Source organism: Myxocyprinus asiaticus, chromosome 3 (genome assembly GCF_019703515.2).
Source record: "Myxocyprinus asiaticus isolate MX2 ecotype Aquarium Trade chromosome 3, UBuf_Myxa_2, whole genome shotgun sequence".
NCBI lineage: Eukaryota > Metazoa > Chordata > Actinopteri > Cypriniformes > Catostomidae > Myxocyprinus > Myxocyprinus asiaticus.
The window spans coordinates 47,254,383-47,270,761 of NC_059346.1; the positions used below are offsets into that span (position 1 = coordinate 47,254,383).

Here is a 16,379-nt window from a genome sequence, read left to right on the forward strand (position 1 = left end):
CTGGTGTGTGGTGAGCATACTGGTGCACTATGGCTGCCATCGCATCATCCAGAGGAGAGTCTCCTGTTCACTAAAAGTGCTATGAGTGTAGTGTCAGAAAAGTGCTATATTAATGTAATGTTCATTCATTCATTCATCTAGGGATTCAGAGGGCTCAGAGATCAGAGCAGCTAGGGACTCAGTGAGCAAGGTACTAGGGGATACAGAGAGCAAGGCACTAGGGGACTCGAAAGAAAGGCACTACGGGACTCATCAAGGCACTAGGGGACTCAAAAGTCAGGGCACTAGAGAGCAAAGTACTAGGGAGCATGGCACTGGGAAACATAGCACTGGGGAACCAGGCACTGGGGAGCATGGAAAAGGGAAGCATAGCACTGGGGAGCCTGGAAGACTCGAGGGGCGGACTCATGGAAGACTCGAGGGGTTGAGCCATGGTAAACTCAAGGGGTGGAGCCATGGGAAACTCAAGGGCCAGAGCCATGGAAGACAGAATCTCAGGGAACTGGACAGACTCGGGGAACTGGACAGGCTCGTTGGCAGCCTTGGGGAACTGGATAGGCTCATCGACAGCCTCTGGGAACTGGACAGGCTCGTCGACAGCCTCTGGGAAATTCATCGACAGCCTTTGGGAACTGGACAGGCTCGTTGACAGTCTCGGGTAACTGGACAGGCTCGTTGACAGTCTCGGGTAACTGGACAGGCTCGTTGACAGTCTCGGGTAACTGGAAAGGCTCGTCGACAGCCTTAGGTAACTGGAAAGACTTGTCGACAGCCTCGGGTAACTGGAAAGACTTGTCGACAACCTCGGGGAACAGGATAGGCTCATCGATGACCACCATGGTCAGGAGCGCTGGCAGCGACCGGAAAATGCCTCAGTGGCTGTGAGCACAGGCAGTGACAGGGGAACGGCCTCTGTGAGTGCAGGCAGTGACACGGAAACAGGAACCCTTCTCCTCCTCCTCCAGATGGCCGAGGCTTCAGGCACTGACTCTGGGACGGTCGAGGCTTCAGGCGCTAGTTCTGGGATGGTCAAGGCTTCAAGTGCTGGCTCTGAGATGGATGAGGCTTCAGGCGCTGGCTCTGGGACGGTCGCGGCTTCAGGCGCTGGCTCTAGGATGGACGAGGCTTCAGGAACTGGCTCGTTGACCGTGGCAGGCTTAAGCGCTGACTCGTTGACTGTGGTGGCCATGACGGGGGACACAGACGTGCCGGCCATGATGGGGAACTCAGGCTTGGCAGCCATAATGGGGAACTCTGGCTTGGCAGCCATGACGGGGAACTCTGGCTTGGCAGCCATGACGGGGAACTCTGGCTTGGCAGCCATGACGGGGAACTCTGGCTTGGCAGCCATGACGGGGAACTCAGGCTTGGCAGCCATGACAGTGAACTTTGATGAGGTGGCCACTGTAGGAGCGCAGGGTTCCTCACCAGCTACTCCCACAGTGAAAGACGATCCGTTCAATTGTAGAGCAAAATCAATGTATTAAATCAGAGTTAAATTAATAAAGCCTCCAGGCAACAAAGAATACAGTGACTCATCCAAGCTACTATAGAAAATGTGTTTAAGGGAAGCCTCACCCACGTCCACCAACTGACAATGCCCACAAAAGTCCTGGACATAGTTCTCAATGGGTCTATTTTCATCACAAAGATGCATCAGTTTAACTGCTGGGTTCATAATTGCAGAAAGGATGAAGGCAATATGATGTAGCATAGAACCCAAGTGCAGTTTTATTTACAGTGCAATAAATCCTAAAAACGTGAATCCAAAGTAAAACAAAACCTTGACTTGAAAATAACATTACAAACAACAATACAAAGTTACACATACAATACTCGATACTCTGGTATTCAAACATGAATCCAAAACAAAACAAACATAAATGACTATGACTATGACTTGACTATGACGTTACAGTATTGCACTCACTGAAGTAGTGCCTTGGTTTTGCGGGTGGGATCATCTGGACGGAAGTGCTTGTACTCCTCCACCTCCTTCTCAATGGACAGTAGCTGGCTCTGCAGTTTATTCCTCAGTCCGGGTAAAGTGTCTCGAATGTGGTTAGTTAGTTGCTTGATGAAAGTGGAGAATCTAGGTTACTGGCCAATGTTTACCAAATCATAGTCTTTCTGGTCAGCATACGCTGATTATCTCTGGCAATTCTGTATTAATTCTGTTTATTACCTTCCCTTGCACAGTCTTTTAAATTTGAGGCCAATTCTTCTAATGGTCCAAGGTGGTCTAGTGTCAAATCTGAAATTTTCTTGAGCATTATGCACCAGTGTCAGAAATCAAGTTTTTTATTTAAAGGAATATTCCGGTTTCAATACAAGTTAAGCTCAGTGGACAGCATTTGTGACACAATACTGATTACCACAAAAATTACTTTTGACTTGCCCCTCCTTTACTTAAAAAAAAGCAAAAATCAGGGTTACAGTGAGGCACTTACAATGGAAGTGAATGGGGCATATTCGTAAACATTATTACTGGCTGGTTTAGAAATATATCCACAAGATTTAAACAATATGAGTGTTAACATGATTTTAGTGTGAGAAAATCGCTTATTAACATTTTCTGTTAAGTTATAGCCAATTTTGCAACTTCGTTGCCATGAAGATGTAATGTTAATAAACCCTAAAACGACCGTAAAACTGAAGGTTTAAACAACTTTACAGCTCAAATAATATATGAGTTTTAACAGAAGAATTAATGTAAGTGCTTTTATAAAATTACAAGCTTCACAGTTCTGCCTTTAAACCCCCCAAAAATGGACCCCATTCACTTCCATTGTAAGTGCCTCACTGTAACTTTGATTTTTGCTTTTGTTTTTTATAGAAAAGGAGGGAATTGTCAAAATAATTTGTGTTAATCAACATTATGCCACAAATGCTGTCGATTGAGCTTAATTTATATTGAACCCAGAATATTCCTTTAAGTGGAAATATTTGACACCTGGAATTGATTATCAGGGGCATTTTTAACCCTTATGAGGGCAAACTTTTTCTAACATATATTTTTCTAACATATTTTCCATCAAAACCACTTGATACTTGTTATACATTCAATAACACTTTTAACAACAGATATCTAATAGCCACAGGTCACTACAGTATCTGAAATACTAAACCCATAAGTACAGTATATAGGTCTAGAATAGCATATTATGAAATACATCAAATGTCAGATAACAGATAGAAACAAAGAAAATAACTATTGGTACACTTTGTTCCCCACATTTTACATATCTGGGCCATTTTTATTATTTTCAGTGGCATTTTTGCCTCCATCCCTGCTTATGTTCTGACTCTGCTCTATCCTGCAGTAATCTTAAGTCTGACATATCTGTGTGGCTACATTGTACCTCAAAACAACATGAAAACAATGTAATGCATCATTAGAGGTAGACCGATATATTGGTTTTACTGACTATTCTGTGCTGATAGTTGCTTTTATTTATTTTTTATTTTCTTACAACCACAACACAAACACGACTATATACAGTACCAGGGTACATACTATAACTAAATTGCCACCCCAAGAGGTGAGAAAAAAGGAATAACAGATATCCATAATAATAACTATATATATATATATATATATATATATATATATATATATATATATATATATATATACACATACATACACACAACACTTAGTTCTGGTCCTCTAATCTGATTGGACGAGAGGTCTCACACCATCAGCACTCCGATGCTTCACTGTTTGTATCACTTTGCTTGTGTTCGTACCATTCTAAACTAAAGCGTAAGAGCAGTGCATATGTGTTAAGTGCTATAAGTGTCTCTTTACCTTTAATTTTGTGACATTTCATATTTTAGCCAGCACGTTGCAGCAAAAGACAATTTTTGTGTGTAATATGAGCCAGTTAGGTGACGGGAATTGAGTCAGCGTCAGTCAGTGTGTTTTCATTCATCAGCACTTTAGTACTATACTACTAAAGCTAGGAAATAGCTTTAAAAGGGTTTAAATTAAAAACTTCAGCATTAAGGCTCATCACAGCTGAGAGACACAACAGACTGATTAATTACACAAACTCAAGGCGCTTACCTCTTACCAGAGTTTCCACATTGGAGAGGACATACTGCTCAAAATGGCAGAGGAGACTGCGATTTCTATAGTGAATGACTCTTGCGCATGTGAAATAGGGAGGAATGCCCCCACTTGGACGGCTATTTTTCCACTGAGAAAATAGGATGAATTCGACCCAAATTACATTATCTTCAGAAAGCTGACTAACACACTACAGCATCTCCCTAAATAAGTACTGCTGTGATTACCTATGGCACTCGGCCTACGGCCTCATGTCTGCGGCCGCAACACAGCAGTGCTGATGTAGGGCCATATTGCACTCTTGCTCGTGTAATATTGCTTAAATATATATATATACACACATATACATATACATACATACATACATACTTATATACAGTATATACACATACAAACATACTCATACATACAGTTTTGTAATGGTTCCAACAGGAAGGAAGCGGGAGGCGGGTTGGCAGTCCAGGTAAATCAGCTTTTATTCAAGCGTTCAGCTCCACAGACAAAGTATAGGCTTTTCAGCTTCATAAACAAAGAGCAGGCTTTTCAGCTTCATAAACAAAGAGCAGGCTTTTCAGCTTCACGCAACACTAAACAGGCTTTCAGATACAGACGTGGCTTTCAGCTTTACGCAACTCTCTGCCTCACTGGCGTTCTCGGCAGCCTTTTCAAGCCCATCTCCGTCGTCACTGTAACGAGAAACAGGTGTTACGCATCATTATTCACCAGGTGATTGTCCTTACTGCTTCCTCTCTCCCCAGTGACAGACACACGACCACATCCCGCTCCACATACCCCCACCCCCCGACTCAGGCCCGGGCAATGTCCGGCCTGCCAACTCCCCCCCATTCCTGGAGAGGAAATCAGCCACAACCATCTGTGGCCCCGGCCTGTGGACCACCTTAAATTTGAAGGGCTGAAGTGCCAAGTACCAACGAGTGATCCACGCATTGGTATCCTTCATGCGGTGGAGCCACTGAAGCAGGGCATGATCTGAATGGAGGATGAAGGCCCACCCCAGCAGGTAGTAGCGGAGGGTTAGGAGCGCCCACTTTATGGCAAGACACTCTTTCTCGATGGTGCTGTACTTAGTCTCTCTCAAAGAGAGCTTATGACTAATGTACAGCACGGCATGCTCCACACTTTCCACCTCCTGCGAGAGCACGGCCCCCAACCCCCTCTCTGATGCATCCATCTGTAAAATAAAGGGGAGAGAGAAGTTAGGAGCATGTAAATGCGGCCCACCACAGAGTGCAGATTTCACTCTCATGAAAGCCTGTTGGCATGCCTCCGTCCACTGGACCAGATCTGGTGCCACCTTTTTGGTGAGATCAGTCAAGGGGCTGGTGACATCAGAAAAATTAGGAAGAAACCTTCTGTAATAGCCAGCCCCATGAACTGTCTCACCTCCTTTTAGGACTTGGGACGTGGGCAGGCCGCTATCGCTGCGGTCTTATCAATATGGGGATGTACCTGCCCATGACCCAAGTGGAACCCCAGATACCCTACTTCCACCCGCCCAATTGCGCACTTTTTTGTGGTTTCGGGTTTGCCGTGAGCCCCGCCTGCCTAAGCGACCTCAGGACGGCTCTCAGATGCTGCAGATGCCTCTGCCAGTCATTACTGTATATAATGATATCATCTAAGTAGGCAGCGGCATACTTAGCGTGTGGCCGGAGGATCTTATCCATGAGGCACTGGAATGTGGCAGGGGCCCTGAACAAACCGAATGGAAGAGTGACGAATTGGTGTAATCTGAATGTTGTGGAAAAGGCCGTTTTTTCTCAGGATAATGGAGTTAAGAGGATCTGCCAATATCCCTTAGTTAAATCCAATGTCTAATAAAATTGAGCCGCACCTAACCGATCGAGCAGTTCGTCAATTCTGGGCATTGGGTATATGTCAAATTTAGACATTGCGTTGACTTTCCGGTAATCAACACAGAACCGGACTGACCCGTCACTCTTAGGTACAAGAACAACCAAGCTCGCCCAATCGCTGTGTGATTCTTCTATTACCCCCATCTCGAGCATTGCCTCTAATTCGTCCCGAATCACCTTTTTTTGTGTTCGGGTACGCGGTATGGCCGACTACGCACTACCACTCCCGGTGGGGTCTCGATATGGTGTTGTATGAGGTTAATCCGACCAGGAAGAGGCGAGAACACGTCCGCAAACACTTTTTGCAACCTGGCCACCTCCGTGAGCTGGGACGGTGAGAGGTGGTCTCCACAAGGGAACGGGGTGAATGGATCGGCTTTGAACTTCACCTCTGGCCCGAGCTCTGCCCTTTCTGGAACTACCGTCGTCATGGACATGGGGACCGCCTCTCTCCACAATTTAAGGAGGTTGAGGTGGTAAATTTGACATGTCCCACCTCTATCCGTTCAACTTCATAATCGAGATCCCCGACTCGCCGTGTAACCTCAAAGGTTCCTTGACACTTGCCGAGTAATTTGGAGCTCCACGTGGGGAGTAATACAAGTACTTTGTCTCCCAGTGCAAATTTCCATAGCTGGGCACCCCTATTATACAGCCGGCTTTGTGTCTCTTGAGCTTGGAGCAAATTCTGTTGTGACAACTGACGAAGTGTGTGTAACTGTGCTCGAAGATCAAGGACGTACTGAATTTCATTTTTGCTCTGGGAAGGTCCTTCCTCCCACGCCTCCCATATGACGTCAAGCACCCCGTGGGGCCTGCGTCCATACAGGAGCTTGAAGGGGTAAAACCCCGTAGAGGCTTGCGGGACTTCCCTGACTGCAAATAATAGGAGGTCCAGCCATTTGTCCCAATTTCTAGCGTCCTCGTGTACGAACTAACGAATCATGTTTTTAAGGGTTCGATTAAATCGTTCCACCAGCCCGTCATAAACGCTGGTGCAAATATATTTAATCCCCAGCAATTCATAAAGTTTGTATAGTGTTCGTGACATAAACGTTGTGCCTTGGTCGGTGAGGATTTCTTTCGGAATCCCCACCCGGGAGATCATTTTGAAGAGTGCCTCCGCTACCCCGCATGCTGAGATGTTGCGTAAAGGCACTGCTTCCGGATATCGTGCTGCATAATCCACCAGGACTAATACAATACGGTATCTGCGTGCTGACCGTTCTAATGGCCCAACGAAGTCCATTCCAATTCTTTCGAAGGGGGCCTCGACTAACGGTAATGGGCGCAATGGCGCTCTTGGGGTGGCTGGTGGATTCACCAACTGACATTCATGGTATGCCGCACACCATCTGCTTACATCCCCGTGAATACCCGGCCAATAAAAGTGGGCCATTAAACGGTGTAGTGTTCTCTCCGTTCCTAAGTGACCCTCCATAGGATTGTAGTGAGCTGCCTGGAAAAGTGTTTCCCGATGGCTCCTCGGGACTAATAGCTGGGTTGTATTTTCATGGGTTTGAGTGTCCTGTGTAGTTCAATTCAACCGGTCCCTAATAACTGAAAAGTAAGAGTATGTGAGGGTGACGTCCGGCTGAAGCTGCTGGCCATCAATTACTCTCACTTGGTCAAAGGCGTGCATAAGGGTTTTGTCATGTGACTGCTCTAGAGGGAAGTCCCCCTCCGGGAGTTCCCTGAGGGCAGGAATATCGGAGGATTCCCCACCTGCATCATTCTGATGCTGAGCAGACGTGGACGGCCCTGGCTCCGCCTCCCCAGCCATCGCATCACACATCACACATCGTGTTTTCGGTTTGCAGGACCCATCCACACACAACGCTTTCAATAATCTTTTAAACCCTGGCCAATTTGTTCCAAAATCAGCGGATGGGTGAGGTGTGAATTAACCGCGGCCTCCACTCTATGTTTTACACCCCGAAATTGAATAACGGTGGTCACTACCGAGTATTCGTAAACATCCCCGTGCGCTCACCTCACCAACACCTTGTGATTTGTACCCAAAGTCATGAACTCCGTCATGAACCAAGCCATGGTGGATCGAGGTTTGATTGCAACCCGAATCCACCAGGGCTTGGTATCTACGCCCCTTAATCCTTACCGGTATGCGATATGTCCCAGCTCGATTGGGGGCAGCCTGTGGCGTGTCGGGGACCCGGATCCACGTCCCCACTTCTATTACCAGACACCTGGATGTGTCCCGGCTCCCCGCAAATCCAACAGACCGGCCCAGGCTCCCCAGCTGCGCCTGTGGCGGTGGAGACATCACCCTGGGAAGGACGACGATGAGGGGTAGGGGAGGGGGTCAGTGCATAGTGCAGCCCGTGGAAGCGGGGCGCCGGTTTGGGTAAATACGCCCCCTTTTTCAGGGGGCGGGAACAGGTCAAGAGGGAGGAGAGGGAGGAGCAGAAGGGGGAGTAGAAGAGAGAGGGAGAGAAAGACTTGGACTGCTCGCCGGCTTCGGGGTAGGCCGCCATGTGGGCTTCGGCCAGCTGGACGGCGTCATCCACTAATGTGGGGCGATGGCACTGGACCCATTCCGAGTCTTCTTGGGTAGACGAACGGTCAGCTGCTCCAGCACCATCAGCTCTATTATGTCCTCCATGGCGCACCCTTCCCTGGCTAGCACCCATTTTCGCCAGGCATCCCGGAGCTGCTGGGCAAATGCAAACGGGCGGCCGACTTCACTCAGCGTAATGGAGCGGAACCACTGGCGATGTTGTTCGGGGGCATGGCCCAGCCGTTGCAGGACAGCGGTCTTCAGTTTCACATAGCAGTCCAGGCAGTCCACAGCTGCCAGTTGTTGCACCACGAGTTGGGCCTCCCCGGAAAGCAGTGATAGCAAGTGGAGGGCCCACTGGGCTTAAGGCCAGCTGGAGGCAGTGGCTAAGTGATCAAAGAGGCCCAGGAACGCCTCTGGGTCATCCTGAGGGCCTATCATCGTCAGGAGGAGGTGCAGCTTCATCGCTGCCTCCAGGGTCGCGGCGGAGGATCCGCCTGGAGTTAACCAGCTCCGTAGAGCCTGCCGAACCTCAGACTGGGCCCGGAGGAGCTCCTGGAAATGATGCTCCTGGGCAAGCAGGGCTTGGTGATGGGTCTCCTGGATGCTAGCCAGGGTGTGGATGACTTCGCCCAGCGGTGAGGTGTCCATGGCGACCAGTCTTCTTCCTTCGATGTCCCAGGTTTCGGCACCAGTGTAAAGGTTCCAACAGGAAGGAAGTGGGAAGCGGGTTGGAAGTCCAGGTAAATCAGCTTTTATTCAAGCATTCAGCTTCACAGACAAAGTATAGGCTTTTCAGCTTCATAAACAAAGAGCAGGCTTTTCAGCTTCACGCAACACTAACAAGCTTTCAGATACAGACGTGGCTTTCAGCTTCACACAACTCTCTCTGCCTCACTGGCGTTCTCAACTGCCTTTTCAAGCCCATCTCTGTCATCACTGTAATGAGAAACAGGTGTTACACATCATTAATCACCAGGTGATTGTCCTTACTGCTTCCTCTCTCCCCAGTGAGAGACACACGACCACGTCCTGCTCCACAAGTATATACATATATAAAACAGAGAAGAAGAAAAACAGAGAAATACCACACAACCACATACATTAAGCATTCATGTGGTCCCCATCAACTCTTTCCTGAGGTCGTGGTCCCCTCCCCACATTTCCCTGCGCACATCTTGGTTGACTAACGTACTCACACGATCCTAACCATTATAACAGCTGTTGAGGCTGATTCTAAACTATAATTAATTATCCTGATGAATTTTTAAGTCAGAAAGGTTATTAATAAAGTCTATCCAAGCCTTAATTGTTCTTGACTTGGCTTTGTTAATCCTCGTTGTTGAATACGCTAACAATACAATATTTTAAAGTTCTATGAGCCACATTTTATTTGCAGGATAATTAGGTTGATGCCATATTTTAAAGATACATTTTTGGCTGCCATTAATGCATTGTGGAGTATTCTACGTTGGCTAATAGTAAAATTTAGATCATAATCATCATTCAACAAACAAAGGCTAGGATGTTTTAAAATATCCATGTTACATAACTCTGACACAACCTGAAAAACCTTGCCCCAGAAAGTACTGATGCATTGACAATTATAAAACATGTGATGATATGTCCCAACTATATTAGAATTACAAATTAAACAAAAGGGGCTGGGTACATGCTGCAATTTATACAAAACACACGGAGTAGTGTAGGCTTTATGGATGAGTTTGTAATGTATGAAATGAAAGAAATACCTTCCCATTTCCAGTCCCAATAAGGTATATATGGACTCAGTAGGTGTGGGAAGTGTGTAGGAGCCATGGTCAAGTAACACATTGTAGATTAAGAAAATTGCTCCTTGTATCTGTGACCTTTTCAAACAGTTAATCAAAGGGTGAGAGTCCAAATTAGAGTCCCAAGGTACTCCATAAGCACGCAGTGCACTTCTTAACCTTAAATACAAAAGGTAGGATTGTCTGGGAAGATTAAAAAACTCTCTCAGGTCCTGAAATTACCTAAAACCTTGATTATTGAATATACTGTATCACCCAGGGTTTGTATACACCTTGATCAGACCATGGCCTAAAAACAAAAGGTTTATTTCCAGATAGTATAAAGTGGTTATTCCAAATTGAAGACTCAGCTGAGAACTTGTAATGGCATCCCATAAATTTACAGACATCATGGAAACATTAAGAGAGTTTGCCACTATTGCATTATGTCCAAACGTCTAGGCTTTCTTTTCAGCACTGGTGCCCCCCAGGGATGTGTGCTTTCCCCACTACTCTTCTCCCTGTATACCAACGACTGCACCGCCAAGGGCCCCTCTGTCAGGCTCCTGAATTTTGGAGACGACACTACTGTCATCAGCCTCATCCAAGATGACAATGAATCTGCATACAGAAGGGAGGTTGATCGGCTGGGTCAATGGTGCATTCATAACAACCTGGAGCTGAACACGCTCAAAACGGTAGAGATGATTGTGGACTTTAGGAGGAACACCCCAACACTGACCCCCCTCACCATTCTAAACAGCACTGTGGCAGCAGTGGAGTCATTCAGGTTCCTGGGCTCTACCATCTCACAGGACCTGAAGTGGGAGACCCACATTGACTCCATTGTGGAAAAAGGCCCAGCAAAGTTTGTACTTCCTTCACCAGTTGAGGAAGTTCAACCTGCCACAGGCACTGCTAATCCAGTTCTACTCAGCAGTCATTGAGTCTGTCCTCTGGACTTCAATAACAATAACTTCAATAATCTGGTTTGGTTCAGCTACGAAATCAAACATCAGAAGACTACAAAGGACAGTTCGGACTGCTGAGCGGATTATTGGTTGCACCTTGCCCTCCCTTCAAGAACTGTACACTTCCAGAGTGAGGAAAAAGGCTGGTAAAATCAATCTGGACCCCACTCATCCAACCCAATACCTTTTTGAACTGTTGCCTTCTGGCCGACGTTACAGAGCACTGAGCACGTCAGGCACAAGAACAGTTTTTTCCCTCAGGCTATCCACCTCATGAACAGTTAAAAACTATACTATAATTACGTGCAATACACAGCCTAGTCAATTATATTATTTAACGTATCTTACCTCTTCTGCATTACATTACCTTGCACTGTATATGGGCCATTCTACAGAATTGGTTCAGAGTTGGAAACATCTTGAAAAAAATGTGTCTTTTTCCACAAATTTTGTATGTATGCAAACTGTATAATATCCAAGGTACACATTTCTAGTAATTGTGCAGTTAATTCTCATATTGTATTTTCAAAAAGTGTTGGAATATTTTTCCTCTCTCCAAATTTGTCACTACTGAAACACAATAATATATAATTTAATAAGAAGGGTTATATTGACCTATTAAGATTTTGTATACATCTACCTTGTAAATATATTTTTTGCTATTTTATTAAAAAGTTTTCACAGGTAAATCCATAACAATTACAATTTTAACAATATTTCAAGTGTAATTTATGAGATTTGTTGTATTTTTAATCCAATCTTTCTTTGTAAAAGGCATTAAGTTGATCATATTGATTTCAAAGTTAAGGATTCATTAGTTTGAATATACATTGAACCAAACACTATCATAACATCTTCGTTGATAATTCAATATACTTTATTTTTTGACAAAACATCCCATGTTTCGGTCGTGACTGCACATTTTCGGTAGTGACAGTAATGTTTTGGTAGTGACCACAATATTTAGTTTGACACGGCTGAATCAGACTGGCAACATTTTATGTTAATACAAATAACTAACTATGTTGCACATATGCAGCCAGCACATAAAGCAGACACACATCTGACAGTAAATATCTGATAAGAACACCTAGCTGAAGAGCTATTCTAACTTTGGGTCTTGAAGAGAGTGCAAGTGAGATAAGGTATGCACACAGATTTTTCTACCTAAAAAAAAAAAAAAAACATCTTACAATGTAGACTGTTTCAGAATCACTTTCAGTTTTATTTTCACAGAATGTCCATTATAATAGACAGCAGTATTATTTTAGTGTACAAAAACAGTCACACTTAACAATGTCAAATAAAATGGATTCCATCTATAGCCTAACATTACAGTAAATCAAGGAACACATTTAACCTCCATTCCACTCTCTCATGTTTTATTTGTTCAAATTCTGTGTTTCTTCCTAACTTATTGTCCATTTCTACATCTCAGATAAATAACATATGAACAATGTCACCAACATTTAGCTTTTGAGTTATTCAGATAAATCTTCAGAACCACTGAACTTGTGTGTGTGTGTGTGTGTGTGTGTGAGTGAATGTGTGTGCTTGCATAAAACATTAATTTCAGGATACTTTTTTTCCTTGCTTCTCAGAAGACAGTTACATTTTTCACATACTGCTTTGAACACTGCTGGGTTGATTTGGACATGCGATTGTGTGTGTGTGTGAGAGAGAGAGAGAGAGTGTGTTATATTTCAGCTGGAATTTAAACCACATCACATTACAGAATTTTAACTCACATACTAAAACACTACTAAAACATACTAAAATACTAATGATTTGCAAAACTGTACTAAAATTTTGTTTATTTCCCCCAAAACAATGATGTCACAACCAAAACTTCACCACATGTTTCGGTCATGACTGTTTTGGTAGTGACAATTTTAGATACTTTTGAGCCTAGCTCAAAGATGCTAATCAGCACATGGTTAGCTAGCACAGTTCTGAACTGTTGTACACACATAAATACTAAATTATATGGAATAACACCCCAAAAAAAGTTTGCTTAATTACAGAAAAAGGTGCTTGGTAGTGACGTTCCTTAAAGTAACACACAGATTTTCAGACTTTTGAACACATTTACCTCAAAATGATGGGAACTATCTACTCACCATGTAGCTATGAGAGAGAGGGACACAAGAATATTTCCTGATCAAAAATGTAGGGGTGTGGTTAAAATCAGTCTCAGCCAATGGACTAAAACATACACTGTTTCGGTAGTGACATGAAAATGCGGGACACATTTATTTACATAAAGTTTCATGATTTACAAAGAAAATATAAAATTTTAAATAAAAAACGTAACTTTTAAAAAAAGCAAAAAGATATTTTTTAAAACAACAATGGATTAATATGCAAAAATTATTTAAATATCATTTTCATAAGTTGAAATTTAGGGGTTAGGATTCGGGACAGCCACCTCCCAATTGAAAGTACCCAATAAATGATGATTTTATATATATTACTCTTACAGATATTTTAAATATTATTGTGGGTTTCAATACATAATAGAAGGATCTTAGTAAACATCTAAGATTTGAATACTTAAATGCTTTTTAAATGTGTTTTTTTGGTTGTGGGACAGCAGTTTGCACCAATTCTGTCGAATGGCCCATATAACAGATTTGTATTTGTACATACTATATATATTTTTGTCTTATTGTGTATTTCTATATATAATTATATTTCTGTTCGCTTTTTTCTATTTTTTATTATTATATCTGTCTTGTTGTTGTATTGTTTGTGCACTGGAAGCTTCTCTCACCAAGAATTAGTCACTGTATGTGTAAGCATACTTGGCAAAAAAGCTCATTCTGATTCTGATTCTGAAATACCTGTGAACAATAAATCTTGTAAGTGGTGTGGAAACACACTTGAAGCCTCTATTTCCCATCACACAACCTCAGAGTCAACATCCAACCATGTGCTAAGTGTTTGCAACTGAAATGCTCAAAAATACAGCTGAAAATTAGGGAACGCCAGTCCTCTCTTAACAGTTCTTCTTTGCAAAGTTTAAGTCTAATTCTTGTGCATTTCTTATTCCAAATGAACTTTGATAGCATAGAGTCCATATCTTTAAAGAAAGTCTTATATGGAGAAAGAGGGATCATAGAAAATAAAAAGGAGTGTCTAGGAAGAATATTGGAATTGTGGATGGCACAGAGACAACATCACAGGATATCGACAAAGGCATAAAGATGGACTTTTCCTAATTAATTTTGTAACCACTAATGCTGCTGAAATCATTGAATACTTTAAGGCACTGAGGGACAGAAGTAGAATTGTTTGATAGATATAATATGATGTCATGAGCAAAGAGGGAAATATGATGTTTAGAACTAGATATAGTAATAGGGGAAATTATTTGATCCTGTCGAATTGCTTGCGCCAGTGGCTCTAAAAAAATGGCAAAAAGCAGATGCGATAAGGGGCACCCCTGTCTCCTACCTCTTCCAAGTTGAAAAAATGCTAGAAAAACATAGCCCTGTTGACACAAAGGCAGAAGAAATAGTGTAAAGCAGGGGTCTTCAACCATTTTCAGGCCAAGGACCCCTTGGGAGAGATGGAGCAGGGACCCTCGTTATATATTGTCTGAAAATTGAGTGTTGCATTTTATTCCTATAAAAATTTGTATGGTACCATATTATTGTATGTACATATTTTATGATGTTTACATTACAAAGCCATTAAAATAATCATTAATTTCAGTATAGAAGAGGTCTGCAACCTTTTCGACATGAAGTGCTATTTTTAATTTTCCTTTCACTGTGCCACACCCCCTCCAAAAAACAAAATAGACAGACAGAAAAACAGAAGGACAGACTGTCCATGCAGAATAAAAAAAACTTTTATAAGGTTACTGATAGGCCTATACCTGGAGTCTTCATCTCATGTTAGTGATCGAATTTATACATGCATATCAAAATTACAGTTAATTTCTGTAGGTGGAAAACTTTGTAATGAGGACAAATTACTGTATGCACCTTTAATTATGTTGATTTGACAGTCACCGTCAGTGTAGCCTATTCCAGCTTGATAATCTCAGCGTTAAATATATATTTCGACATATTACATATACATAGGCCTATACTGTATATTAAGTAAGTATAGGCTATTGTTCTGAAAGCAAAAATCAACTAATAATACAAGAAACTGTAGGCTGACATTTGCACACCGCAAAAAACGCAAAGCAGACGCATTTACTTACACAACCCTCTATTGCAGCGCTGCTTAACCTGATATGCGTTGCATTAATTTGGTCTCTGTGAAAACAGTTTGTATCTATGGCATAATTAATCGAATTGAGAAGTAAGGGTTCAATTAAGTCCCATATTAACAGATACAATTCTGGGGACCAAGCCATCTAAACCAGGGGCCTTTCCCGCCTTCATTGATTCTAAAGCCTCCTTTAATTCTGTCAGTGTTATTGGTGAATCAAGAAAGTTACACTGCTCAACATTTAAATGAGGAAGATTCAATTCTTTCAAAAAAACCACTGCATTGTTGTTCTTCAATGCTCCACACAGAGGTGTAAAGATGAACATAGTTTTTAAATATATCATTCACCTCCTTTGGAGCCGTGTGAAGCATACCCACACTGTCTTTAATGGCTGTTATTGAGGACAAAGCCTCACTATGATTCAGACTCAGGGCAAGCAATTTTGTGGGGCATTCTCCATTGAAGTAGTACTATTGTTTAGTATGATGAACCAAGAATTCTGCCCTCTTTTGTTGAATTGCCTTATAATCAGATCTTAAGTTCCCCAAAATCCTACTTTTTTGATCAGTAAAACTTTTTTTAAGATCTTGCTCTGTTATTTTAATCTGACCCTCAAGATGGCTTAATTCTTGCACTCTAGCTTTATTAATATGAGATGTAAAAGAGATACAATTCCCTCTTTGAAAACACTTAGTTGCTTCCCATAGGGTTTGTGCATTAGCGGCCGAACTAACATTTTCAGAAATAAACACTATTAATTTACTACGGAACTGCTTAATAAAATCTACTTTACATAACAGCGTCGTATTCATTTGCCATCTCTTTTGTCTTTGAGGTCTATTGGGAGGGGATAGGTTACAAATAATAGCAGAATGATCAGAGAGCAAAATAGGCAAAATATCAATATGGTTTAAATTAAATTAAATTATTCCAAGATCCCAAAA

General features: G+C 42.7%; 1 protein-coding gene across 7 annotated transcripts in view; it reads right to left on the reverse strand.

Annotated features, from left to right (window-relative positions):
• Positions 1–16,379, reverse strand: part of LOC127427691 (dynamin-1) — a 96,121-nt gene that overhangs the window by 46,427 nt on the left and 33,315 nt on the right. For all 7 annotated transcript variants that reach the window (XM_051675444.1, XM_051675436.1, XM_051675453.1 and 4 more), the window contains exon 7: positions 1,931–2,073. In XM_051675444.1, the coding sequence (XP_051531404.1) occupies positions 1,931–2,073 (143 nt within the window). The remainder of the gene's footprint in view (positions 1–1,930; positions 2,074–16,379) is intronic.